The sequence below is a fragment of the Diabrotica virgifera genome, chromosome 8 (genome assembly GCF_917563875.1).
Source record: "Diabrotica virgifera virgifera chromosome 8, PGI_DIABVI_V3a".
Lineage (NCBI taxonomy): Eukaryota > Metazoa > Arthropoda > Insecta > Coleoptera > Chrysomelidae > Diabrotica > Diabrotica virgifera.
This window is the reverse complement of record NC_065450.1, coordinates 108,360,802-108,387,996: the sequence shown is the minus strand read 5'-3', so window position 1 is coordinate 108,387,996 and position 27,195 is coordinate 108,360,802. Positions and strand designations below refer to the sequence as shown.

Here is a 27,195-nt window from a genome sequence, read left to right as displayed (position 1 = left end):
AAAATATTGTGTGTTTATACTTTTTTCTGATAAATAGTATTTCTTTGTTGTGAATGCTTAAATAATGACTACTTAGTGTGTTCGTACGGGTCACAATTTTCATGTACAATAACTTTTGTTTAAGATCATCATACGATCAAATGCATAGTTTGCGAGTCTATAAGGTACATACATACATACATACATACATACATACATAAATACATACAAACATTCATTTTTATTTATATAGAAGAGTTAATATTTAGATGGCTATTAAAAAATAACGGTTAGTGATAGAAAAGTGAAAATTTAGGGTTGAATGTATATTATGGTTCTACATCATATAAAATAAAAAAAAACAGTTTGTCCAAAAAAATAGAAAAAAATTTTGGGGGCCAAGCCCCCTTTTCACTTAGGTTGATAGTGCCAACCCAGAAACCTTCCCGGGTTTATGCACAACAACTTTAATTAAGGTAATATTACGATCAAATGCATAGTTTGCGAGTCTATAAGGTACATACATACATACATACATACATACATGCAAACATTCATTTTTATTTATATAGATAAATGACTTTTTATTAATAAGCAACTCAAATATTTATGAAGCCGTGTCAAATATTTAGTAGCCTTGTTTGTCACTCTCTTATAACCATCTTCTGTTCGACTGAGTGCATTGTATGACAAAGATAGCGAATGTTCGATTCTGAAAATATCACCACGGACATAGTGTTCATTTTTGTCAAATCCTGAGAAAACTAATAAATATTTTTTAAAAATTTAAACGCAGAATGAAAGACTACATTATTACCGAAGGTCGAAAGTCCCTTAGAATAAATAAAAAGTTTCTTTTGAATGAGATATTTGAAATTAAATATCACACTAAATTTTATCTTTGTTTTTCACCCCTGTAACTCATTAAAATAAATATTATAGAAGTTTTCAGGAACTTTCGGCCCTCGGTAATAACGTAATCTTTCATTCTGCGTTTAAATTTTTCAAAAATACTTATTAGTTTTTTCAGGATTCGAAAAAAGTGGATGCATTGGAGCCGAAATTTTACGCTTATCCCCTTAAGAATGTTGACTACAAAATTTAAACAATATAGGTACACAATTAATTTTTCAACTATTTTTTATCTAAAATGTTACAAACGAAAATATTAATTAAACAATATTTTTCTTTCTTCTTTTCAGGTGGTTTCTTCCGTTCTTTAAATATGGATATAAAAACGATGTTGAACTTAAAGACATATACAATGCAACAAAACCTGATATGTCTGAATCTTTGGGAAATCAACTTCAAAAGTGAGTAATATTTTTTTATTTTTATTTAAGAAACGAAAAAATTCCTAATAAGCTCTACCTTATTGTTGGATATCCGATACCAATTTGTAAAAACATTCATTTATTCCATATTGCTATACTAGTATGATATAACTAGACCCAAACCCAGACATCCAAAGTGAAAGTTATCCTTCAACACCAATAGTCCATTCTTTCACGGTTTTTGCTCTAAATTTTAAAGAACCGCTTGGATTGACATGAAATTTGGCATACATATAGCTTACATGTCAAAGAAAAAAAGTGATATTGTGCCGATGTGTGCTTTTGCTCTGGGGGTGACTTTCACCCCCTTTTGGGGGTGAAAAAATATATGTCCAAAATAAGTCCGGAAATGGGTAAACTGACTAATTTTAAGTAACTTTTGTTCTATAGAGCTTTTTCGCCAAGTCAACACTTTTCGAGTTATTTGCGAGTGAATATGTTCATTTTTCAACAAAATAACCACATTTTTAGACGGTTTTTCGCAAATAACTCAAAAAGTAAGTATTTTGTCGAGAAAAACGTTCTTAGCAAAAATATAGCTTATAAAAAAGTTAAAAAAAATGGTGTACTCGTTAGGTCTCTGGATCTCGTAGAACCAGAGTTAAAGCCAATGAAAAATAGATTCATATTCACCAAATTTCAAATAGAATATTTCGACGTGAAATATCCAAAAAATTAAGCATTTTTGGGGAAAACCCATTAAATTTTTTTTAAAGTGTTTAAAAAAAGCTTTATTTTTGTTTTTACAAAAAGTTTCTAGCATTAAATGTAAGCAAGTTACGCTCAAAATAAAGTTGGTCCCTTTTGTTTTTGCAAAAAAAAAATCGGGAAGACCACCCCCTAATTAGCAACTTAAATGAAATTAATCGTTACCGCTCCACAAATTATTTTACTTATGTTGTCTTTATATGATCTGTAAGTTTTATCGATTCAAAGTGCTTATTTTTGAAAAAATTTTGTTGCAAAATAAAATTTTTAAAAATTTAAATTTTGAAAAATATACTTTTTTTCAAAATAACTTAAAAATGTTAGAGATAAAAAAAATCTCTAAAAACAAAAAAAGTCAGATTTGCTTTTCTGAATATCATGTATTTTTTTTGTTTGTCTGTTAGACAAAAATTGATTAAGATTTGGTGTTTCTAAATTTGCATACATTCGTGATCAGTGACTCGTTCAACCCCTTTTAACTACAGAAAAAATCTCTAAAAACAAAAAAAGTCAGATTTGCTTTTCTGAATATCATGTATTTTTTTTTGTTTGTCTGTTAGACAAAAATTGATTAAGATTTGGTGTTTCTAAATTTGCATACATTCGTGATCAGTGACTCGTTCAACCCCTTTTAACTACAGCCTTTTCAATAATAAGGACTTTGAACCGATGAAACTTACAGATCATATAAACAATATACAGGGTGTTTCATTAATAATTGTCCATATAGTAACTGGAGAAACCTTAACACAAAATACGAAGATTTAACCTAAAACACTTAAATAAAATGTGGTTCCTTACTGAGTTACAGGGTGTTTTATCTAAAAATTTAAAAACTATTTTTGCTCAGCATTTTAAAAGTATTCAACGTATTTTAATACTTGGCAGAAAGTGCGACTACTATACACCCTACGAAATTATGATAAACAAACGTTTCTAGCTACTACCAGAGGCGTACGACAGGGGATAGTGAATGGTTGACCCTTCTCAAATTCTACGCCACTGGAGGAATCACTATTTTAGTACCATTTTTAGATTCTCCAATACTTTCTACGTAAATAATATACTCTTTATTGGTAACGATAAATTCATTAGTTTTCGAGATATTTGAAGTTAAATATAAAACGGCAAAGTTATTTTGATTAATTTATAAATATCATTCATATGATTAAAACTTAAAAATTATTTGTACCCAGCACTTTAAAACTATTTGGCGTATCCTTATCATACTTGGAAGACAGTGTAAGTACTGTACACCCTACTAAGCTAAGATAAATAAACGTTTCTAGCTAATAATAATAATAATAATATCGTCTTTATTATTTCTTCAATATAGAAATGTACATTTTTATATAAAACATAATATATTATTTTCAGAAATAAAGGGCGAAGTTCATTTTCTGAAATGTCGCCATTTACAGAAAATGTTCTTCCACTTAACCCGAAAAAGAAAAAAGAAACTTATCTATATAGTGCCATTATAAAAACAACAATAATTTCGTTTCATTTACCAATTTATTCGAGCTCGAGCATTATGTTCGTCCAGAACCAAAATTATGATTGAGAAATAAACAAATAGTCTCTAGATTTGGATTTAAACTGCCCAATGTTTAATACTTTTATTGTTGATGGTAATGAATTATACAAATGACATACCTGATACCTAAAAGACCTTCTAAATATCTCTGTTTTAAATTTCGGTATTGCCAGCAAACCTTTATATCTAATATTTAAGTTGTGTATGTCCGTTCGATACGTGATTTTACGATGAAGATAAGACGGTTTTTTTGTTAGAATTATTTTATGATAAAGACAGACTGTATGATGTACCCTTCTATTTTCCATATTCAGCCACTCAATTTCCTTAATTTTATGTGAAACTCTTTGTCTTCTGCGAATGCCAAATATGAGTCTTAGACAGGAATTTTGAACTTTTTGAATTTTATTCTTGTAGTGAGTGGTTAAATTAGGACCGTAAAGAGCGTCAGCATAATTAAAATTTGAAAGTACAAGAGATTCACACAAAATTTTCTTAACATTAAATGGTAGAAAATGTCGATTACCGTATATAATCTTAATTGAAGCGTAGGCACGCTGTATCAATTTATTTATATGTTTTTCGAATCTTAACTCTGAATCCATTAATACACCCAAATTCTTTGCCACATCAACAACATCAAGAATTGAATCCTGAATTTGGATTTGGATTGATGGTAAAACTAATTCCCTTTGATTTTTTGGCCCAAATATTAATATGTTTGATTTACTGGAATTGATGCATAGGCAATGGTTTAAAGCAGCTTCTACAAATCTTTTTAAATCGGCATTAATCAGATCATTAGCGTTTTTTAAATTTTCGATTGGGAAACTGTAGTAGAGCTGAGTGTCATCAGCATATAAATGAGCTTGGCATGACTGAAGCTTAGAGAGAAGATTAGAAGTATATAGAGAAAATAATAAAGGACCCAATATTGAGCCTTGTGGAACTCCTGAATTAATATTCAAAGAGTTTGAATTTTGACCTTCTATATTAACATGCTGTTGTCGCCCTTCCAAATAGCTTATTATAAGTAACAACGCATCATAGGAAAATCCTAAATACTTTAAAATGCTTATCATTAATTCATGGTTAATAGTGTCAAAAGCTCTGCTAAAATCTAATAAAATCAATATAGTACATTTTCTGTCATCTATAGCCGTAAGTATGTCATCGACAATATGCAAAAGTGCAGTTGTGCAACTAAAGCCTTTGCGAAATCCAGATTGAACATCAGGTAAAAGAGAAAATTTTTGTATATATTCCTTTATTTGAATTTCCATAGCTCTTTCCAATACTTTGGATAAAGTAGGTAAAATACTGATACCTCGCAAGTCTTTCATTTCTTTTGGATTTTGTTTCTTCGGCAATACCCTCACAACTGCCCTCTTCCACATCGCCGGACAGACACTCTCTGTTAAACAATAATTTATAATATGTGTAATGTAAGGTACGATATGAGGACAACAAAGTTTAATTAATTTAATATTTATACCATCACACCCTCTCGCATTCGTTTTTATATCTGATATGGTCTTAAAAACAAACAAGTCATTAATTTCCTTAAATTTAAAGTTTTCATTGAGTAATCTATTATTATTATAAAAATTTAAAAGATGTTGGGGTGGTTTTTTATTAGGAACAGATTTTATAAAAAAATTATTTAGATCGTTAGGCTTTTTTAAATCCTCTGGAATATTTTTATTTTTATCGGGAAGAAATTTATTCAACTTTAGTGTCTTCCACATTTCTTTTGATGAATTATTATTGAATTGATGTATAAAGTATGCCTTTTTTTCTCTCTCAATAGCCCGGTTAGTAAAGTTACGCATTTGTCTATAAAAATCTAAATGTCTCTGTAATCTAGTCCTTTTAAATTTGCTTAAAGCTTTGTCCCTCTCGTTCATCATAATTTTGATGACATATGTCATCCATGGTGCTCTGGCTTTAGTGACTCTAGAGGTAACTATGGGAATATGTCTATCAAATAAATTATTTAAGCAATTAACTAAGTACGATATTTTTGCATCAATATTTTCCTGGTCATATATTCTGAAAAATGAAGTATTAAACAAATCAGCCTGAAAGGATTCTTGATTAAAATTTTTAAAGCTTCTATATGTACACATTTTAGATTGTTGCGATGTACCACCTACATTTACCTTACAATAAACAATAGAGTGATCTGAGATGTTATGATGTATGACACCCCCCTCCACTGCAGCTCCTTTTTGTACTATTACATAATCTAGAAGTGTTGCAGATGTAGCAGTGACTCTAGTAGGAACGTCTATCAATTGACAATAATTCAGTGATTCTAAAATTGAATAAAAATTCTTAACACTACTATTGTCATAGTCAAACAAGTCTAAATTAAAATCACCCATACAAATTATTTCATCTACAGTTGGTCCAATATCAATTAGACTATTTTCAAGCTCATCCAGAAAAGAATTTAAATTTTTTTCATGAGGTCTATATATTACACCTATTCCAAATGTTTTTTTATGAACCGTAATTTTAATCCATAACTGTTCCCAGATATAATCCTGCCTACTTATAAGTGGTTCACAACGCAATCCATCTCCAACATATATACATATTCCTCTACCTCTGCAATTTCTATCCGCCCGGTATAATTTATAATTATTAAAATTTAATTGGTCATCAACAATACTATATTTCAACCATGTTTCACATATTAAAAGAATATCTAAAGAATTATCCGAAACTATTTGTTTAATATTTTGCAATGAAGGTACTAATGATCTTGCATTACAGCAACCTACTTTAAACATTTTGTTTTATTTTAAACAATTTGAATGCTCGAGTTCGAAATTAAAACAATACCAAAACAAACGATATCTAACTTAAACAAAAAATTGTAGTTCTTGTAGTTTTTTGTTCCACCTAGATAAAAATCTAGTAACGGGAACAACTCAATTGGTCAAATGCTGCAAATATAATCCTTAACATTGTTATGCTCGTAAAAGATAAAAATAACAAACATCATGATTCTATCTGTTAATTTCAAAAGCCATTAAATAGAGAATAATAATAATACATTATATACTAAGTAAGTAGTTTAGCGACATCCTCCAGTGAGCTGATTCTTCTACCATTTTGTTGACCATTCAGTTTGACGTAAACTTGACCATAATTTGTCCAAACCACACCTGAACCATTAATTTTTTTCACTGCCTCCGTTACAATATTTAGCTGCTCTCTCGTTAAATCCTCTCGAATTATTATATTTGTAGACTTCAGTGACCTTTTATTTTTGTAAACAACATTTTTATAATAATTTGAGGAAAATTTCACCAAAACTGGTCTACTTTTGTGGGTTTCTTTCTTGTTCAGTCGATAGCAGAACTCTATACTTCTTTCATCTAATTCCAGATGCATTGTAGTTGTAAATATAGCAAGCATAGTTTTAGACAAATTTTCAGGACCCGATGGTTCAGGAACTCCATAAATTCTAAGGTTGGTGCTTCTCCCCATTTGTTCCTGTTTCTTTTGGTGATTAACAAGAGATTTGATTGTCTCTTCCTGCTGCTGAAGTTTTCTAACAATACTTTGATTTTCTTCTTCGAGTTTGGCAATTTTTTCGTTATATTTCTCTTCGATAATCCCAGTTATAGTTTCGGTAAGCTTGAGGATAAACTCATCTGCTGTGCATAATTTAACAACAAGGTCTTTAACTACTGAGTGCAATTCATCCTCTCCCTTACCACTTTGACTTCTATTGCCATCTCTACCCATTTTAACAAAACAAACTTTATAAAAACTTACTGCAAATCAGCTAAAAATCAGCTAAAAATATTTCTATGTATCTATGTATTTACGTCCGTGGTCATAACTTCCACTTACAGACAAATTTTCAAAATTATACGTGCACGTTTACCACATATTCCAATGCTTAATCGCAGCACCGCAAAACCACGTCTACTCTGTAAGGCACATTCTTTTCGACTACTACCAGAGCTACTACCAGAGGCGTACGACACGGGATAGTGACTGGTTGACCCTTCCCAAATTCTACGCCAATGACGGAATTGCTATTTTAGTGTTATTTTCTGATTTTTCAATACTTTTTATGTAAATAATATACTCTTCATTTGGAACGATAAAATGATTAGTGTTCGAGATATTTGAAATTAAAAATGAAACGACACAATCCATTAATCAAAATAACCGTCTCGTTTCATTTTTAATTTCAAAGATCTCGAAATCTAATGACTTTATCGTTACGAATGAAGAGTATATTATTTTAATAGAAAGTATTGGAGAATCCAAAAATTGAACTAAAATAGCAATTCCGCCAGTGGCGTAGAATTTGGAAAGGGTCAACCATTCACTTTCCTCCGTTGTACGCCTCTGGTAATAGCTAGAAACGTTTGGTTAACATAATTTAGTCCTTTGTACAGTATCTATACTTGCTGCCAAGTGTTAAAAGCATACGTCGAATAGTTTTAAAATGCTGAGCAAAAATAATTTTTAAATTTTTAGATAAAACACCCTGTAACTCAGTAAGAAACCACATTTTATTTAAGTGTTTTAGGTTAAATCTTCGTATTTTGTGCTAAGGTTTCTCCAGTTACTATATGGACCATTATTAATGAAACACCCTGTATAAACGAGTCAAGAAACTTGTGAAGTCGTAACGATTAAGTTCATTTAAGATACTAATTAGGGGGTGATTTCCTCGACTTTTTTATCAAAACCAAAAGGGATTAACATTATTTTCAGCGTAACTTGTTTAATTTTGATGCTAGAAATTTTTTTATAAAACAAAAATGAAGCTTTTTTTAAACACTTTAAATAAGTTGTAATGAGTTTTCCCAGAAATGTGCTTCATTTTTGGTTATTTCACGTTAAAGTATTCCATTTGGAATTTGACGAATATGAACCTATTTTTCATTAGCTATAACTCTGCTTCTACTAGGTGTAGAGACGTGATATATACACCATTTTTTTAAATTTTTTACAGGCTATATTTTTGCTAAGAAAGTTTTTTCGACAAAATACCTACTATTTGAGTTATTTGCGAAAACCCGTCTAAAAGCGTGGTTATTTTGTTGAAAAAATTAACATATTCACTGCCAAATAAATCGAAAAATATTGACTTAGTGAAAAAACTCTATAGAACAAAAGTTACTTAAAATTAGCCAGTTTATCCATTTCCCGACTTTCTTTGGAAGAATATTTTTTCACCCCCAAGAGAGGGTGAAAACCACCCCCAGGGCAAAAGCACATATCGGCACAATATCACTTTTTTTCTTTGACTTGTTAGCTATGTGTATGCCAAATTTCATGTCAATCCAAGTGGTTCTTTAAAATTTAGAGATTTTGCAATATTTTACCGTTAAAGAACGGACTACAAATTGTTCTATTAGCAAATAAAAAAAAAGTCAAAATGTAAATTCGTACAGGTTAAAACAAATTTTATATCAAAGTTTAGGTGGGAACAAAAGATATTTTCAAGAAAGTATTCAAATCATACAAGGGGATCATTGTTTAAATAATTAAAAAGGGGTCATTTTTGCAAAAAAAATACTTTTTAACTGCTGAGGTAATTCACTTATTAATGAAGATCTATGGGATTTTTTTCTGCAAAGTTGAAGGGTAAATCTTTCACATAAGACTTACAAAATTAAATTTGACCTCCTATTTATTTAAATAATTGTATATAAAACTTTAAAAACAAATTTGCAAAAAATTATTTTTAGCGTTTTAAATAAGCACTATAAAATATATTATTTTACAGACTAAGTTGCGCTATGCTACCAGTATTAAGCAAAAAAAAATGGTCGAAAAATATTTAATATTTTTTGAGATATTGAATTTGTTTATTAAATGTTACTATATTTTCAATTGCAAAAACGCGGTTGTTGCCAAAGAAATATTCACCTGCATTAAATCTTATTATTTTTATTTTTATGTATATTTTCGATAAATGTATTGATACATTCAAATTTCAATTAAACTCCCCCCTAAAATGGCATTTGAAAATTATTCAAATTTGTTTATAATTTGTTTTTTTAATAACGTCGCAGGGATTAAGTATTTTGAAATGCCGTTTCGATCATTGGATTCCTGGGAATTTTTTACTAATTAACAAAATTTTTTTGTCGTTTTTTCTTCTTTCTTTTTTTTCTTGGAGTTATATTACTGGGCCCTTTTAGGTTTAAATTTTATTAAGAATGTCGAATCTCTAAGTTGTAGATTCTAGACCTAAAAATATTAAGATTTAACTATAATCTCTTAAATAAAATGTGGCTACTTACTGAGTTACAGAATGTTTTATTTAAAAATTTAAAAATTATTGTTACCAAGTACTTCAAAACTATTTGACGTATCCTTATCATACTTGGCAGAAAGTGTGGCTGTTATACACCCTACTAAATTGTGATTAAAAACGTTTCTAGCTAGTGCCAGAGGCGTACGACAGGGGATAGTGAATGATTGACCCTTCTCAAATTCTACGCCACTGAGTGAATTACTATTTTAGCGAAATTTTTCGATTCTCCAATACTTTGTATATAAATAACTTTATTGGTATCGATAAAGTCATCAGTATGAGAGATATTGGAAGTTTAAAATGAATGAATTAATGAATCAAAATAACTATGCCGTTTCATTTTTAACGTCCAATATCTCGAAAACTAATGACTTAATCGTTACCAGTAAAGAGTATATTATTTACATAGAAAGTATTGGAGAATCGAAAAATTTCGCTAAAATAGTAATTCCCTCAGTGGCGTAGAATTTGGGATGGGTCAACCATTAACTATCCCCTGTCGTACGCCTCTGGTAGTAGCTAGAAACTTATATTTATCACAATTTAGTAGACTGTATAGTACCCACACTTTCTGCCAAGTATGAAAAGGATACGTCAAATAGTTTGAAAGTACTTGGTAAAAATAATTTTTAAATAAAACACCCTGTAAGTAGCCACATTTTATTTAAGTGATTTTAGACCAATCTTAATATTTTTAGGTCTAGAGTCTACAACTTAGATATTCGAAATTCTTAATGAAACTTAACCCTAAAAGAGTCCGTAGTAATATAACTCCAAGAAAAAAAAAAGAGAAAAGGAAAAAAAGACAAAAAAATTTGTTAATTAGTGAAAAATTCCCAGGAACCCAATTATCGAAACGGCATTTCAAAATATTTAATCCCCGCGACGTTATTAAAAAAAAACAAATTATAAACAAATTTGATTAATTTTCAAATGCCATTTTAGGGAGAAGTTTAATTAAAATTTGAATGTATCAATACATTTATCGAAAATATAGGTACATAAAAATAAAAATAATAAGATTTAATACAGGTGAATATTTCTTTGGCAACAACCGCTTTTTGCAATTGAAAATAGAGTAACATTTAATAAACAAATTCAATATCTCAAAAAATATTAAATATTTTTGGACCAATTTTTTTTATTAATACTGATAACATAGCGCAACTTCTCCTGTAAAATAAGATATTTTATAGTGCTTATTTAAAACACTAAGAATATTTTTTTGCAAATTTGTTTTTAAAGTTTTATGTATAATTATTTAAATAAATAGGGGGTCAAATTTAATTTAGTAAGTCTTATGTGAAAGATTTACCCTTCAACTTTGCAGAAAACAATCCTATATACCTTGATTAGTAATTGAATGACCTCAGCAGTTAAAAAAGTTTTTTTTTGCAAAAATGACCCCTTTTTAAGTATTTAAACAATGATCCCCTTGTATGATTTGGATACTTTCTTGAAAATATCTTTTGTACCCACCTAAACTTTGATATAAAATTTTTTTCAACCTGTACGAATTTACATTTTGATTTACATGTAGTGTAATTTTATTTTACTAGACTATATATGGTCCACATATACTGGTTCAGAAAAAGTCACAGCATTTTGAGCGTCGGGTTTTGGGGGGGAGAGGGGGGGAGAAATCGGTAAATTCGTAGTTTTTACGATTTTCGTCAATATTTCTAAAACTATGGGGTTTAGCATGAACAACCTTCTATACAAAAATGTTCTAAATTAAATTTGAAATAAAAAAGGCCCTATGCATAATCCTTCTAAAATGAACGGTTCCAAAGTTACGGAGGTAGTATAGTATAATTGGTCCAAAAATAGGCCTAACCCAAACATCCAAAGTAAAAGTTTTCCTCCAACACCAAATTGGTCTACATATTGTTCAGTAAAAAGTTATATCATTTTGAGCGTCCGGTTTGGGGGGAAGATGGGGGAGAAGTCGGTAAATTAGTAGTTTTTTTACTTTTTTTGTCAATATTTCGAAAACAATGCTTTAGCGTAAACAATGTTCTATACAAAAATGTTCTACATAAAATTTAAAACAAAAAAGGTTCTATACATAATTGTTATAAAATCAAGAGTTCCAGAGTTACGGAGGGTGAAAAGTGGAGGTTTTCGATACTTTTTATATTTTATGATGCTTCCAGATTTAGCCATACGGCTCACACTCCCTTTAAGGGGAAAATTGACTCATCCCAGATACCTACGGTATCAAAAGGATTGAGCTCTGGTGGGACTCTTTCCGTGTTATCGAGCCCTAGGTGACTTGGAATGCAGGTGTATCTTCCAGAAATTTTCGTACGTATCTGGCCGTCGCGAGTAGTACAGCTTTCTGCATGGTCTTATAAAGATGTTCATTCAGACCCAGCTTTTTTATGCTTTCGAGGAGGGTCTTCGGAATGACTCCAGTAGTAGACATAATAATCGGTATCGTCTGGGTACTTTGCATTCTCCATTGCCTTCGTATTTGAATTTCTAGATCTCTGTACTTGGCGATCTTTTCAGTAAATTTACTACGTAGATTATTGTTGTTAGGTATCGCCACATCAATTAGTGTTGTTTGCCTTGTTAATTTATTAACTAGTACGAGATCTGGTCTATTATGTGCCACTGTTTGGTCTGTGAGCACAGTGCGGTCCCAGTATAGCTTGTAGTTGCCATCCTCAAGCATACTCTCAGGGACGTATTGATAATACGGGAGATGGTCTATTTGGAGAAGTCCCAGCTTGATAGCTATCTCTTGATGAAGGATTTTTCCCACTGCGTCATGCCGTTCCTTGTATTCAGTTGCAGCAAATGCCTGGCAGCCCCCTGTAAGATGTTGGATGGTTTCTTGGGCTTGACATCCATATCGGCATCTGTCGTTCTGAACCTGAGGGTCTTTGATGATATATTTCAGGTAATTTCTGGTTGGTATAACCTGATTCTGAATGGCCAGTAATGAACCCTCCGTCTCAGGGAACATCTTTCCTGATGTCAACCAGTAGTTCGACGCTATATTGTCGACATAATCTTGGCTGACCTCATTGGGATGTCGCCCGTGCAGAGGTTTACCCATCCAGGCGCGCACTTTTTCGTCCTTAGTAAGGTGGTTTATGCGCATTTCTGGTTCCCTCAGTTTGATCGGTGTTGTGTCATCTACTGCGCAGATAGCGCGATGTAGTGTAGATGTCTCAGCCTGCATCTGAAAATAAGTTCTTAAATTAGCAATTTGTTTATCTAATTGCTCACCTATATCCATAAGTCCTCTTCCTCCTAGATTCCGTGGTAATGTTGTTCTTTCTACTGCACTTTTAGGATGGTGTTTTTGTGCCTTTGCCAGGTGTGTTCGTACTTTTCGCTGAAGAGCTTCTATATCTGTTTTTGTCCACTTAACAATACCAAATGAGTAGCTAAGCGCGGAACATGCGTAGGTGTTTAGTGCCTTAAACAAATTTCTACTGTTAAGGTGTGAGCGAAGCAGCTGTTTTACCCTTCGTATAAACTCAGTAGTTATCTCTGTTTTCATTTGTTTATGGTCAATTTTCCGCGCTTGTTTTACTCCAAGATATTTATACATATCGCTTTCACCCATGGCCTCGATGTTCTGGCCATTTTGCATATCGAATCCTCCGGGCTGTACTTTTCCTCTGACTATATTTAAAATACGGCACTTGTCTAGTCCGAAGTGCATACTAATATCATTAGAAAAAGTTTCTACAGTTTTTAGCATCTCGTCGAGTTGGTTTCGAGTGGAAGCCATTAATTTCAAATCATCCATGTACAATAAATGATTAAGCTTCGCCACCACATTGTTGTTATTTTTGATGCTAAAACCTGCATCTGTGGAGTTCAATAGCTGAGATAGTGGGTTCATAGCTAGACAGAACCACAGAGGACTCAACGAATCTCCTTGAAACAGGCCCCGGCTGATTACGATATTTTCAGTTTCGATGTTACTTTCACCAGGTATTTGAAGGTGAATCCTAGTTTTCCACTCTGTCATTATATGTTGTAAAAAGGTCACTATATTATCATCGACTTTATATATTCTCAGTGTATCTATAAGCCATTCATGCGGCACTGAATCAAAGGCCTTCTTGTAATCAATAAAAGCAGTAAATAGATTCCTCTTTTTGGAATATGCTTGATTAGAAATGACTGAGTCGATGATAAGTTGTTCTTTGCAACCCATGGAACCCTTAGCGCATCCTTTCTGTTGAGGCTCTATGATATTGTTCAGAGCACAGTGTTGGTAGATACGCCGGGCTACACAGGATATGACCAATTTATACAAAGTTGGAAGGCAAGTAATTGGGCGGTATTTTGCTGGATCTTGGGTGTTATTTTGATCCTTCGGTATTAAATAAGTGGTTCCCTGAGTTAGGAATGATGGTATATCCTGCGGATTAGAAATAACATGATTAATTAGTGTTGATAAGCATTCATGAGCACTCCATGAGCACATCATGATATGATGATTATTACTGATAATATTATTACTGATGAAAGAAATTTTCTTTAACAGGATTGTGTTTTGTAAATAAAATTTGCGGTGGCCGATGGTATGTTAGTGATTAGCCCTTGAAGAAACGTCAACATCACCACCCAAAGTCATCATCAATTGCCAAAAAAATATAAAAAGTATCGAAAACCTTCACTTTACACCCTCCGTAACTCTGGAACCGTTGATTTTATAACAATTATGTATAGGACCTTTTTTGTTTTAAATTTTATGTAGAACATTTTGGTATAGAACATTGTTTACGCTAAAGCATAGTTTTAGAAATATTGACGAAAAACGTAAAAAACTACTAATTTACCGACTTCTCCCTCATCTCCCCCCCCCCCCCTCAAACCGGACGCTCAGAATGGTGTAACTTTTTACTGAACAATATGTGGACCATATAGAACAATTTGGTGTTATAGGAAAAATTTTACTTTGGATGTCTGGGTTAAGCCTTTTTTTGGACCAATTATACTATACTACCTCCGTAACTTTGGAACCGTTCATTTTAGAAGGATTATGCATAGGGCCTTTTTATTTCAAATTTAATGTATGTACAGTCAAACCGGCTTATTAGAATACCTGTTAAAGGAATATCCCGCTTTAAGGAATAGAAATTTGCGGTCCCGGAACGTTTCTACTAGCCACCAATGATCGGTTATTAGAATAACCCTGTTAAAAGAATACTTTTGCTTGTTACGAAGGCTATTCCAATAAGCGGGTTCGACTGTATAACATTTTTGTATACAAGGTTGTTCATGCTAAAGCGCATAGTTATAGAAATATTGACGAAAAACGTAAAAAACTACGAATTTACCGATTTCTCGCCCCTCTCCCCCCCCAAACCCGTCGCTCAAAATGGTGTGACTTTTTCCTGAACATTATATGGACCATATAGAACAATTTGGTGTTGGAGGATAACTTTCACTTTGGATGTCTGGGTTATGGCATCTTTTGAATCAATTGTATCATACTACACGGAGTGGAAACGTGGACTCTCGGAATTACAAGTATGAGGCGTATTGAGTTGTGGGTTTTTCGAAGGATGCTGAAGATCTCTTGACAGAGCACGTGACCAACAACGAGGTGCTGAGAAGAATGGGGACTGAAAGAGAACTCCTAAATATTGTAAAAAAACAGAAAAACTAGTTATCTAGGACATATTTACTGAGGTGAAAGATACAACTTTTTACGACTCATAATGGAAGGAAACGTGACAGGAAGAAAAGGTCCAGGAAGAAGAAAATACTCCTGACTGAAGAACGTAAGAGACTGGACAGGCATGGACACACATTCGATACTAAGAACCGCTCAAGAGAGCATTTTGCTGTAGTTATAGCCAACCTTCAGTAATGGAGAAGGCACCTTAAGAAGAAGAATGAATTTAATAAATAAAAAGTCCCAGATGTAAACAACAAATCTGAAACCTCTTGTGGAACCACTTTCTGCTAACATTCTTAATCTATGCCTTTTTCAATTTATAATGCAAGGAGACGACGAATAAAGGAAACTAAAGGGACTCTACAATATACAGTCATGTTACGTCTATTCGTGTAGGAAAAATTCCAACGAAAGTTGGTTCCGCGTACTCAAAATATGAGTAAAATGAAAAATGAAGACAGCTTATGTTTCATTTCGCTTCAGAGATCCATCATCACCATACGTACGTTTCGGTCTCTCCAGACCTCCTCAGTGGGGCTACATGAACACCTCTGAATCGAAACGAAACCAAACTGTCTATTTAAGCTGAATTATAAAAATAATTCGCCTTTCTGACGCTGTAGCGACATCTATTAAGAAATGAAAAGTCTCAGATGTAAACAATAAATCTGAAACCTCCCTTGGAATCACTTTCTGGTTACATCCTTAAACTCTGCCTTTTACAATTTATAGGCAAGGAGACGATGAATAAAGGAGACGAAAGGGACTCTACAATATGCAGTCACATTTCGTCTATTCGTCTAGGTAAAATTCTAACGAAAGTTGGTTCCGTGTAATCAAAATATGAGTAAAATGAAAAATAAAAGACAGCTTATGTTTCATTTCGGTTCAGAGATGATCCATTATCCCCATACGTACGTTTCGGTCTCTCCTGACCGCCTCAGTGGGGCTACATGAACAACTCTGAATCGAAACGAAACCAAACTGTCTATTTAAGCTGAGTTATAAAAATAATTCGCTTATCTGACGCTGTAGCGACATCTGAAACGGCTAGCTCACCCTTCTTTAAGTCGAAACCCCTCAGGGGTGTTGTTCGGCATAAACTAATTAATATGAAGAAATTAGGAATTATTGACGGAACAAAAAGTTTTCAACACATATTCTTTATTCAACTATTAGATACTTAATTACATCTTATTGCTTATAGTTATCATGTAACCAAATTAATAATTGACAACTTAAAAATTAATATCAGCGCATCAGGGATCGATGTTTAAGCCAAGAAAGAAATTATGGACTTAACTGAACTTTCCCAGGAGTTCCCGTTGTTGTGGACTCTAGTCGACGGTTGTTCGGCCGACTTCTCCTGCTTCTTTGGTGTGAGTCAGTTAAGTTTTCTCAGGTGATGTTCTTGACGTTCGGCCTGCTTTTCCTTTGCTGATTTGACTGCTGCAGCACCCTAGGGTGGTCTTCGGCTGGTGTTAAGCCCTAACTTCGGAGGTTGCCATAAAGTTGATTGGAAATGGTTCTAAGTGGTCCCAAATGGCTAGAACAAAAACAGGCCACTGTAGACTTAATATGGTACACGTTTTGTCCGACAACAGAGGAATCCCGGCAAGTGGAAAGTCCCCTTTTTCCCCAAGGACTTGCACACCTACCCAAAATCCTCTGATGTCGTCAAAACTCAAAATGTTGCTTTTGCAACTAATATATAAAGCACAAAATGTAACAAAAACGAACCGACAATAACCTCTGGTGTTATCAGTTCATAAAAATTAATCATTTACTTTAAGACTGGAATCGTTCAATACTTGATATTATGTGAAAATATATTTACAAAATTAATCTACATCTGAACGATTCATGTTAACAAAATTCATTAAAAATCATTACAGCAAGAATTATTATAAAATTATTAAAGAAGAAAAACAAAAAACTCAATGTGGTTTTTACCAACTAACTGAAATAAAGTTTATTAAACAAATAATATTGTCACGGTGCTCATGTTAACAATTATTGGTATAAAGAAAAAGTAGAAATATTCTCTATTACTTAACCAGGTTGGCAAGAGGACCTGGCCACGAAATAATTCTAACTTAGTATATTTGAGAAATTATTATAGAATTTGTATCGAGTACTCATCCTAGAAGAAACCTCTCTTTTTGGTGGGGCTTTCAACGCCATGTGACAGCGCCGAAGCAGATATAGTCACTGAGTAGAATACGGGGGGACTTTATGGTAGGGGAGCCCAAGCGGGGATTTTTGCAGTTACTCGAGCGCGTCAGATTATCATATGGGGAGAAACCTGGTACCCTGCAGATGTACCCCTACCATATATTGGCTCTTAACACAGGGGAGTTCGTTAAGGGGGGCCCGAAAAAAAAATCTATCCTTTAAAAAACCTATCCTTTATTGTCAGATTAAGATAAGGTAAGTTAGGTGCATGCAAAAGAGTGTATATTTCAAAAATCTGACGATTTGAGCCGGGCGTAAGGAAATGGGTGAGTCCCAAAGTTTCACAAGGAAACAGCGAATATTCCGCGAAAGGAATAACAGATCGAAAAACTAAAAAATATATGCTCAATATTTTTTAAAAATCTATCGAATGATATCAAACATGACTTCCCACGGAGAGGGGTGGGGGTAAATTTAATATTTTAAATACGAATCCCGCGATATTTCGCGAAATGAACATCAGATCGAAAAACTGTAAAATACACTTATTCAATATTTTTGAAAAATCTATCGAATGGCACCAAACACGACCCCCCACGGAGGTGGGGTGGGAGGTTACTTTAAAATCTTAAATAGGAGCCCTCATTTTTTATTGCAGATTAGGATTCCTTACGTAAAAATAAGTAACTTTTATTCGAAACATTTTTTCGAATTATGGATAGATGGCGTTATAATCGGAAAAAACGATTGTTGGAAATGGAAAATTAAATTAAAAAATGCAAGCGCCTACTAAAATGGAAAACTTTACTTAACTTTTTTTGGTTTTAGGACCTACCCTTCACAACCCAATAGGTCCCCAAAGCGCTCGAGTGACTGCACATTTAGCATACTTTGCTCCCCTGCCATTAGAAACTATTCAGAGCATTTATAGGAGATAGAAATATGAAATTATAGAAACGGAGGAATAAAAGTGAAAATTAAGAAAGGAAATTATTGTAAACGAAAATTAAATACCATGTGCCGAAAATAACTGAAAGTGTTTAAAAGTATATAAAAAACAACGATGTGACGTTTGAAACGTTACACATCTATTAAAGAAATAAGAAGTCCCAGATGTAAACAATAAATCTGAAACCTCCCGTGGAACCACTTTCTGGTAATATTCCTAATCTCTGTCTTTTACAATTTAAGGCAAGAAAACGACAAATAAAGGAAACAAAAGGGACTCTACAATATGCAGTCACATTTCGTCTATTCGCCTAGGAAAAATTCCAAAGAAAGTTGGTTCCGCGTACTGAAAATATGAGTAAAATGATAAATGAAAGACAGCTTATGTTTCATTTCGGTTCATAGATGAGCCAGCATCCCCATACGAACGTTTCGGTCTCTCCAGACCTCCTCAGTGGAACTAAACGAACACCTCTGAATCCAAACGAAACCAAACTGTTTATTTAAGCCTAGTTATAATAATAATTCGCTTATCTGACGCTGTAGCAACATCTCTTAAAGAAATAAGAAGTCCCAGAATGTAAACAATAAATCTAAAAATTCTCGTGGAACCCCTTTCTGATAACATACGTAATCTCTGCCTTTTACAATTATTTGTAAGGCAAGGAGACGACGAATAAATGAGACGAAAGGGACTCTACAATATGCAGTCACATTCCGTCTATTCGTCTAGGAAAAATTCCAACGAAATTATTATTTTTAATTATGTATTCCAGATATTTTTATACCGAAGGTATTATTGTTTAAAATATACAGGGTGTTTGGTAAAGAAGGGGCCATAGCTTAACCTTAGATTCCTGAGGTTAAAATAGGTTACCTTAGTACAAAAGTTGATAATAACCGAAATACGGGTGTCAAAGTTAAACTTTTTATTTATTTTTGAATATTTTCTGACAGGCATAGGACAGCAACACGAAATTTGGTAAGTGGTGCTGGTACTGTCCACCCTACTAAATTATGTTGAACAAACGTTTCTAGCTACTACCAGAGGCGTACGACAGGGGATAGTGAATGGTTGACCCTTCTCAAATTCTACGCCACTGGAGGAATCACTATTTTAGTACCATTTTTAGATTCTCTAATACTTTCTACGTAAATAATATACTCTTTATTGGTAACGATAAATTCATTAGTTTTCGAGATATTTGAAGTTAAATATAAAACGGCAAAGTTATTTTGATTAATTTATAAATATCATTCATATGATTAAAACTTAAAAATTATTTGTACCCAGCACTTTAAAACTATTTGGCGTATCCTTATCATACTTGGAAGACAGTGTAAGTACTGTACACCCTACTAAGCTAAGATAAATAAACGTTTCTAGCTACTACCAGAGGCGTACGACACGGGATAGTGACTGGTTGACCCTTCCCAAATTCTACGCCAATGACGGAATTGCTATTTTAGTGTTATTTTCTGATTTTTCAATACTTTTTATGTAAATAATATACTCTTCATTTGGAACGATAAAATGATTAGTGTTCGGGATATTTGAAATTAAAAATGAAACGACACAATCCATTAATCAAAATAACCGTCTCGTTTCATTTTTAATTTCAAAGATCTCGAAATCTAATGACTTTATCGTTACGAATGAAGAGTATATTATTTTAATAGAAAGTATTGGAGAATCCAAAAATTGAACTAAAATAGCAATTCCGCCAGTGGCGTAGAATTTGGAAAGGGTCAACCATTCACTTTCCTCCGTCGTACGCCTCGTATTATGTTAACCAAACGTTTCTAGTTATTACCAGAGGCGTACGACGGAGGAAAGTGAATGGTTGACCCTTCCCAAATTCTACGCCACTGGCGGAATTGCTATTTTAGTGCAATTTTTTTATTCTACAATACTTTCTATGTAAATAACATACTCTTCATTCGTAACGATAAAGCCATTAGTTTTCGAGATATTTGAAGCTAAAAACGAAGGAGCATAATACATTAATCAAAATAAGTGTGCCTTTTCATTTTTAACTTCAAATATCTCGAAAACTAATGAGTTTATCGTTAAGAATGATTTAATAAGACAAATTTAATAAGAGTATATTATTTGCATAGAAAGTATTGGAGAATCTAAAAATATGCTAAAATATGATGAAATAGCAGTTTCATCAGTGGCGTAGAATTTGGGAAGGGTCAACCATTCACTTTCCCCTGTCGTACGCCTCTGGTAGTAGCCAGAAATAATTATTTAACATTATTTAGTAGGATGTACAGTACCTACACTTTCTGCCAAGTATCATAAGGATATGTCAAATAGTTTTATACTACCGGGCACACATAGTTCTGAAAGGTTTAAATAAAGAATAAATTATTAAAAAAAAAAAGAAAACTTTAAAATAATTTGACATATCCATGTGATACTTGGCAGAAAGTGTTAGGCACTGTACACCCTACTAAATTGTGGTAAATAATCGTTTCTGGCTACTACCAGAGGCGTACGACAGGGGAAAGTGAATGATTGACCCTTCCCAAATTCTACGTCACTGATGAAACTGCTATTTTAGCATAATTTTTAGATTCTCCAATACTTTCTATGCAAATAGTATACTCTTCATACGTAACGATAAAGTCATTAGTTTTCGAGATATTTGAAATTAAAAATGAAAAGGCACACTTATTTTGATTAATGTATTATGCTCCTTCGTTTTTAGCTTTAAATATCTCTAAAACTAATGGCTTTATCGTTATGAATAAAGAGTATGTTATTTACATAGAAAGTATTGGAGAATCAAAAAAGTGCACCAAAATAGCAATTCCGCCAGTGGCGTAGAATTTGGGAAGGGTCGACCAACCGTCGTACGCCTCTGGTAGTAGCCAGAAATGTTTCTTTAACGTAATTTAGTAGGGTATACAGTACCAGCACCACTTACAAAATTTCGTGTTGTTGTCAAATGCCTGTCAGGAAATATTCAAAAATAAATAAAATAAAAGTTAAACTTTGACACCCTGTATTTCGATTATCAACTTTTGTACTAAGGTAAGTTAGCTTAAATCTACCTATTTTAACCTCAGGAATCTAAGGCTAAGCTATGGCCCATTCTTTACGAAACACCCTGTATATTGTTTAAAATATATTATTAAAAGCAAAAATACGAGACTTATTGTAAAAGGTATATTTAAAATTCACTATGCGGGGGGTCTGAAAAAGCTAACCGCTCTTAACAAAGCTCCCGGGGTTCGGAAAATTAAACAAAAGTCTTTCTTTGAAATTAATTTCGACTCGATTCAAGTTCTCTGTTTACCCAGGTATAACCATACCAACAGGCACCGCTAGGAAAACATTCCACTTTGCAGTTCAGAGAACCCGTACGAAACGAGTCTGTGTACTCTATACAGAGTATGGCATTAGTAAAATAAGAAAATCTACGGTTTCGTTTTGATTAAAATCTGTCTTCCTCTATCCCCCGATAGTACTATTTCTAGGTCTACCTGTTGTCAAGGAGGCTCTGAGGAAGACAGATTTTTACCAGTACGACCGTAGTTCTCGATATAAATTAAAACAATTTATATCGCAGCATGGTTAGAACGCCCTCTAACGGGGAATAAGTGAAATGAATTTCGACTCGATTCAAGTTCTCTGTTTACCCAGGTATAACCATACCAACAGGCACCGCTAGGAAAACATTCCACTTTGCAGTTCAGAGAACCCGTACGAAACGAGTTTGTGTACTCTATACAGAGTATGGCATTAGTAAAATAAGAAAATCTGCGGTTTCGTTTTGATTAAATTTGATTTTCATTTCAGTTATTCCCCGTTATGCATCTTTCAATGCACGAAGTTTCGCGAATTTCTGCAACGCGATTCCACATGAAGATAATCCATTCCTCAGATCTCCTTATCCAAGACAGTACCGTTTTTGAATTGCTCCAGAAATATTCGTCTAATTCAACTTCAAGATTTTCTCTAACCGTAACATATAATCGTACAGCAATAACTGCAGTTATCAATTCAAGCCGGGTATCGACAATGTCTTTAAAGGGGCTACCCTGGATTTAGCTGCTAAAATATGTACAAATACTTGTCTATTCTGGACTCCTCTTAAAAATATTACTGCGGAATATGCATCCTTGCTAGCATCACAAAACGTATTTAAGGAAAATTGTTCAGCTTTGCTTTGCGAATATCTGAAATTACATTGATTTCTTGTCGTCTGAATCTTAGTAAAATAGCAGAAATCAATACAATTAAGTTAACCCCCTTTTCAAGGCACTGGTTTAAAGAAGCTTTTTCTTTAGCCGAAGCGTCAAAAACTGGTCTGATTTTTGTGGGCGCGCTATTAGGCTTAGTTACCGGTCTGTGGGGTAAATAGTGGCCTTCTTGGTTTGGTTGCTCCTCGAGCATTTCCTCAAGTATATTTTCATCCAGCCACTCTTTTTAAATATTTGGCCGTAGGCTTCAAGATATCCATCTCTGTTTATCTTCCTTAACGTGGTATCCAGTCTTTTCTTAGCCATCTGGTAGTTACTTGGTAATGCCGGATGTCCTTTTAACCATGGCAATCTGATTTCATATCGTCCTTTGGAATCTGTTGCGACAGTCTCAAAGAAAAGTTGCTTTGCTGCTAGCGCTGTTTCTTTCTGCCGGATCATTGATACCTAAAGCATCTAACTCCCACAGTTGACTAATCGACGCGTTGCTAATAAAAAGTGAAACAGTTGTTGCGGTACGATTGTCCTGTTGATCTAAATTGATTTTCTATCTAATCTAACTGATTTTTCCCATCAGAGTCCAGCCCAATAAGGTTTCTACAGCTACCAGTCCACATCTTAAAATATGCCTTCTTCCGGTATAGATGTCTATAGGAGACGTATAACCGGAATCTGTTATCTCTATATTCAGCCTCTTCAGTTCTTCCATCCAGGGACCATTAAATACGGAAGAAATATCGCTACAAATCACTAGTGCTTCAAATGTGCAACTGTAGTTATTATAACTCTAATTAACGTCATAACAATCATGTTTTTGTGTCAGTTCGCTACCTCCGAATAATCCATGTACAAGGTTGATCTGTTGTTTACATGGATAATCCAATAATCTAGCAGTGGACCTCAGAATATACGTCTTTTGAGATCTGGTATCTATTAAGACACCTACAACTCGCGTCTTGCCTAAGTGGTTCATTTGGACGCGCAAAGTTTGCAAAAAAACATTAGTAGTAGCATTCTTGGCCAGCGACTGATTTATTTTCGGCACAGCTTGGTCATCCTTCTCTATCTTATTTTCCTCTTCCTTTTTTACATTGCCCATCGAAAGTTCTCTGCACATTATGGGCACATGTGATTTGTGACAAAGTAAACAACTTAATTGACCACGGCATCACGCAAAATACACATATATTCGTTGTACTATGAGAATTGATTAAACCCATCGCAGAAGGAAACTGGGGTTCTTTCTCTTCAGGCATCCTCGTTTTCGGACCATTCAGTTTAGCATTCCCAGACTTAGTACCTGGGCCTCGATTTTTGACCCTTCGCTTCGTTATCGAACGTATGCGCTACCTATACCAAACAGATACGAAGCGAATACGTTCGATAACGAAGCGAAGGGTTAAAAATCGAGGCCCTGATATGTTAAAGCCCTCAACCGCCAAGGAAACATGCTGTTCATTGTCGACTTCATTCTTCAAAAATTGCATCAAGCTTTTGAGACGATTTTTGAGACGAATGTGACCCAATACCTTCTGGAAATCTTTGCCATATCCTTAATAAATCCGCAGGGAGACACGATTCGACCAAAGGAAATAGCATATCCGCGTATTTATCCGATTTAATACCTAGTGTCTCCAAAGCCCTTAACTGAGTCTCTAACCTATCATATAATAAAGAAATGTCTAATTTATTGCCAGGCGAAGTATTATTTATTACTAATTTAGCAATTCCCGAACATATACCTCGATCTGCAAATCGTCGCTCCCGAATCGCGAAATAAGACAGTCTATAATTTTTAAGACAGTCTATAATTTTAGCGCAATTATCTCCAGTCACGGGAAAACTATCCACTAGTTGCGTAGCCCTACTGTCCGGTACAGTAGCTTGAATTAAATACGCAACCTTATCGTTTAAGTCTATGTCCGAATCATGATGTATCTTTTGGAACTGTGACCAAAAGGGCAACCAATTTTTAATGTTCCCGTTGAACTTTTTGTTTTCTAACATAGGTAATCTGAATTTACGCTTACCCTGTATGCTCCCTGTGCTCTTACCAGTTGTCCCAGAGGCCACTTTATCCTCAATGGACGCAGCTATCCTTGGTTGAACCCGTTCCTCGAACTGTATATTGAGGTCCGCAAATTTTCTAATGTAGCTGTCACTGTCTTCCATTTCCTCCAACAGATCTTGTTCACTGGCATCCTCGTTTAACAGGAGATAATAAATTTCGTCATCTATTCTCCTTAGATCCTCCATTTTCTGTCGTAATATCATCATCATCATTGGCTCGACAGCCTTTTCTGGGTCTTGGCCTGTTCCAGGATTCTTCTCCACTCTGATCTGTTTCGTGCTTTTTTTCTCCAGTTTTTTATTTTTAAGGTTTTTATATAATTTTCTATTTGTTCTAAATATCTCAGCTTCGGTCTTCCTCTTGTTCTTTTTCCTACTGGCATCTGTTTGAATATTTTGTTTGGTATTTCGCCTTCTTCCATTCTTTCTACATGTCCCATCCAACGCAGCCGTCCTATTTTAGTAGTCTGTCGTAATATATCTAAGGATATTTTGATTAGTCGTACTTCATCTTCTTTTCCTGATAACAGTTCCTCTAACTGTGTTGCTGAAAGTGGTACGAAGCACTTTGCGATGTTTTTCCTTGTTATCCATTTTTCTGCAAATTAAACACACACGTTTACCGAAAAAGCTAGAAGCGAAACGTGATAAAGTTTGATCAGCAATCCTCGATACACTTTTTCGTCACCCCTCGCATGCACACACGATTAACCTTTAACTTTAACTTCAAGCACAGTCGCCAGAGATGTGGGGGGCTCTCTGAAAAAGCTACCCGCTCTTAACAAACCCCCGAGGTTCAGAAAATTAAACAAAAGTCTTTCTACTTTAAAAACTTCTATCTTCTATATTCAGCTTTCAATAAAAGATTAAACAGTTTGCAAAAATAGTAAAGGGCGAAAAATAAACAGTAAATATTTCTAACATGGATAATTCTAAAACGACGCGCATAATTAAAATGTTTGTACCGCAGTCCGGAATGTCAAAACGTGCATTACGGTATCCGTGGAACTTCTATTAAAAAATATTACCGACGACGACGGTATTTAAATTAGTTCTCAATACAAAATCTTTCACGACACTCTCTGACCGAAATTCTCGCTACATCAAGGTTAAAATCTTCCCAACCCTATATGGCAAAGTTTGCGCTAACGCAGCAAAACACTTAGCATGACAGGATTATTTCTCCGTAGTAGATAATTAGTATCAAAACAAAACGCATATGTCTGTGAGTAGAAGAATGTGTCTATTCAGCGCTTTGACACTCCTAATATATTAACGATTTTTGAATACAGGGTGAACCCCTGGATAAGACAACAATTAATTCCATATTTAAATGGCTCGGACACCCTAAAAAAGGTTACATTAAATCACAGAACGTTTTCGGATTAAGAAATTTATCATCAGTGTTACTAAAGCCAAAAAATAGCATACCTGAGCCACCAAAATGTTTTGGGTAAAAACCCTTTAAATATTTACAGTTGTTTTATATTACATATTAATAAAAAAATGCTTAAAGATGTTGCAGATATACCTGGATATTACCTAGGCCCACACAGGACTCTTCCCACGTGGTTAGAATTTGAGGTGGTAGTTGGTAGTTGGCCATTGAACTTCAATATGTGAGGTTTTAATCCTCAAATTTCAACCACGTGGGAAGAGTCCTGTGTTGCCCTGGGTAATATTCAGGTATATCTGCAACATCTTTGAGCATTTTTATTAATATGTAGTATAACACAACTGTAAACATTTAAAGGGTTTTTACCCAAAACATTTTGGTGGCTCAGGCATGCTATTTTTTGGCTTTTAGTAACACTGATGATGGATTTCTTAATCCGAAAACGTTCTGTGATTTAATGTAAGCCTTTTTAGGGAATTTTAAATATACCTTTTACAATAATTCTCGTATTTTTGTGATTTATGGTGTACAGCCAGCTACAGGAATTTTATTTTCTTCGTGGATATTATCAAAAGCCTTATCTTGATTTCAGGAATTGGGAAGAACAAATTAAAAAATGTGATCAAAGCCAAAATAAAAAGAAACCCAGTTTAAAGTCAGCAATTGTGAAAACATATTTAAAAATGTATACAGCATCTGGTGTGATGATATTTTTGCAGTTTATAGTTATTAGGTAAGTATGTATCATAATTTATTATGTTAATTATTAAATTGTCTAAAATAAAAAAAAAAAATAAAAAATAAAGGAAGTTCCTCTATACGGTGCTCTAAAGAGGGCGAGGTTTAACCCGAAATACGTATAAGCACATAGTAGAT

At 33.8% G+C, this 27,195-nt stretch overlaps 1 protein-coding gene across 1 annotated transcript in view; it reads left to right on the top strand.

Annotated features, from left to right (window-relative positions):
• The first annotated feature begins 1,180 nt into the window (after positions 1–1,180).
• LOC114343004 (SCAN domain-containing protein 3-like) overlaps positions 1,181–27,195 on the top strand; it is a 404,642-nt gene continuing 378,627 nt past the window's right edge. The window contains exons 1-2 of the mRNA XM_050658105.1: positions 1,181–1,292; positions 26,912–27,052. Coding sequence (XP_050514062.1) covers positions 1,261–1,292; positions 26,912–27,052 — 173 coding nt within the window. The 5' untranslated portion in view covers positions 1,181–1,260. The remainder of the gene's footprint in view (positions 1,293–26,911; positions 27,053–27,195) is intronic.